The sequence below is a fragment of the Triticum aestivum genome, unplaced genomic scaffold, assembly GCF_018294505.1.
Source record: "Triticum aestivum cultivar Chinese Spring unplaced genomic scaffold, IWGSC CS RefSeq v2.1 scaffold165419, whole genome shotgun sequence".
NCBI lineage: Eukaryota > Viridiplantae > Streptophyta > Magnoliopsida > Poales > Poaceae > Triticum > Triticum aestivum.
In genome coordinates this window covers 1-2,397 of record NW_025247618.1, presented here as the reverse complement: position 1 = coordinate 2,397, position 2,397 = coordinate 1, and the positions used below count along the sequence as shown (strand labels likewise).

The 2,397-nt window shown below is 45.1% G+C and overlaps 1 protein-coding gene across 1 annotated transcript; it reads left to right on the top strand.

Moving 5' to 3' along the window:
* Positions 1 to 284: 284 nt before the first annotated feature.
* Positions 285 to 2,264, top strand: LOC123177190 (protein IN2-1 homolog B-like; the record flags this gene model as incomplete). Its single annotated transcript, XM_044591075.1, has 9 exons — positions 285 to 371; positions 447 to 507; positions 673 to 759; positions 844 to 942; positions 1,017 to 1,128; positions 1,249 to 1,325; positions 1,450 to 1,557; positions 1,663 to 1,743; positions 1,826 to 2,264. Coding segments are annotated over 9 exons (721 nt in total), but the record flags the coding sequence as incomplete, so codon positions are not given.
* Positions 2,265 to 2,397: the final 133 nt, after the last annotated feature.

Below are 2,397 nucleotides of genomic sequence, written 5' to 3'. Positions count from 1 at the left end.
AGTACCACTTGCAACGAGACTTGGAGACGGTCAACACCGAGATTGATGGTACAGCAACGTAGGGAATCGACGTTAAAGATTCTCTCTCCCCCTTGCATCCAACTGCTTTTGTCTCTAGTCTTGTTCTTTCGTCCATTAATTCCATCCAACTGCCAGTTTGACCCGCACTAGGCTCCACCTTGCTCTACCGATCATGGCCGCAGGTGCTGCCGTTCCGGTCATGTAGGCGCACAATCTCATGCCTTTGTTCTCGATTGACTCTCTCCGCCTTCTAATGAATTCAGCATTCGCAGCTCCGCCGGAGAAGATCTCCCCGCTGACCAGACCTCCGCCTCGTCCGAGCCCCCTTCCCTCTTCGACGGCACCACCAGGTACAAACAGGTGAAATACATTCCTCGATTGCATATTCATCATGTTGGTCTTCACTTTCTTCTTCTCTCGTGCAGGCTGTACGTGGCGTACCACTGCCCATACGCGCAGCGCGTCTGGATCGCCAGGAACTGCAAGGTACTCCCTCCGTCCCATTATATAAGAGCGCTTTTTACACTAGTGTGTAAAAAGCGCTCTTATATAATGGGACGGAGGGAGTAACAAGCAGGCACTAGTGGGAGTGTTTTTTTTTTCTTCCCTTTTGAGTGGACTTTCCTTCCTTCTCATATGATTCATGTGCAGGGCTTGCAGGGCAAGATCAAGATAGTCGCGCTAGATCTCGTGGACAGGCCAGCCTGGTACAAGGACAAGGTCTACCCAGAGAACAAGGTAGTATATATGATTCTTGCAGATTTGTGACATCGTATTTATCATTCCTCTTCATGCACACATCTCTTTATGTTGGACATACAGGTACCTGCCCTGGAGCTCAACAAGCAAGTGAAAGGAGAGAGCCTGAATCTGCTCAAGTACATCGACGACAATTTCGATGGCCCAGAGTTGCTCCCTCATGTAAGAGACAAATACACATGTTCGTTGTTTTCAGTGGAACTGAAGTTTGCATTCCTGATGTACTGAACCACCAGGATTCTGCAAAGAAGATGTTTGCCGAGGAACTGCTTGCGTACAGCGACAGTTTCAACGCCAGTGCTTTCTTTTCATGCCTACGCTCCATGGGAGATGTGACCGACGAAGCTGGTAAACAAACACAGCAGAACAGTACACTACTTACAACATGTTTCTTTGTTTGAGACGTTCTATATTGAAAGGCTGCATGCAGTTTGTGCTCACATTTCACCTTGTTTCATCTATGATTAGTTGCCGCTGTTGATAAAATAGAAGCTGCCCTAGGGAAGTTCAGCGATGGCCCATTCTTCCTTGGCCAGTTCAGTCTGGTATGTGTACGTCACTACATCAGGGTTCCCTTTCCTCTTGTCCATGGCCAAACTTCAGAAAAGATTTCAGAAGAATTGTGTTTTTGAAATACATGGTTTTTCCTGTGATATATATTCTTTCTAGGTTGACATTGCATATGTGCCATTCATCGAAAGGCTTCAGATATCCTATTCTGGCATCAAGAACTACGATATCGTTGGGGGCAGACCCAACCTTGGCAGATTCATCGAGGTATGTTCTGGATAATGCTAGATGGGATATAATTTACTTCATATATCCTACTCTGAGGTGTTATCAGTGGGTTAGCTAGTTATATTCCAATGTTGAATGCTGCAGGAAGTCAACAAGATCAACGCATATACACAAACCAAACTGGACACACAAGTTACACTTGACATAATAAAAGAGAAGTTCGGAGTACGTTATCTTCCAATTTTTTAGCCTTGGATCATGCCACCTTCCAACCCCAACCACACTTACCCTTTGACTTGACTTTTAGGTTCCTTAAAGATTGTGGTGGGCAAGGAACTACGACCAGGACACTGCTGCAGAATTTTATGAAGCAGAGGAAGACCCAGGAGTGTTTTCGCTCGTTGAATGTTGTGCGGTGCCATGCTGTTAGAGAACAAATATATAAACAGGATCATACTGTAATCTTTCCTTGCAAGTGCTAGTGATATCTTTGCATAACTGAAATTGTATATCACCTGTAGATCGTAAGGGAATTGTGTAATCCCTAATGTTTCTCCATTGCGCTATAAATTCTGTAGCCTTGCCGGTTGCAATCGTGTACGGTATTCCCCAAAATTCTCTCCTCCTACCAATATCTCTTTCACGGTATCAGATTAGATCTCAATCCTATAAAGCTTCCTTCGCTGCCACCGTGACAACTGAGAGCTCGAGCTCCTCCTTTGCCTCTCTCGGCAGACACATTACAAATTAATTCTCACATAACAAGGACCCCGTTGTGGTTAGTGGTCCACAAGATAGATCTTTATAGGTATACCTAGACATATCACTTCCAGTAGCTAATGATAGTTGGGACAGCGAAGACAAGTCCGTATAGGAAGC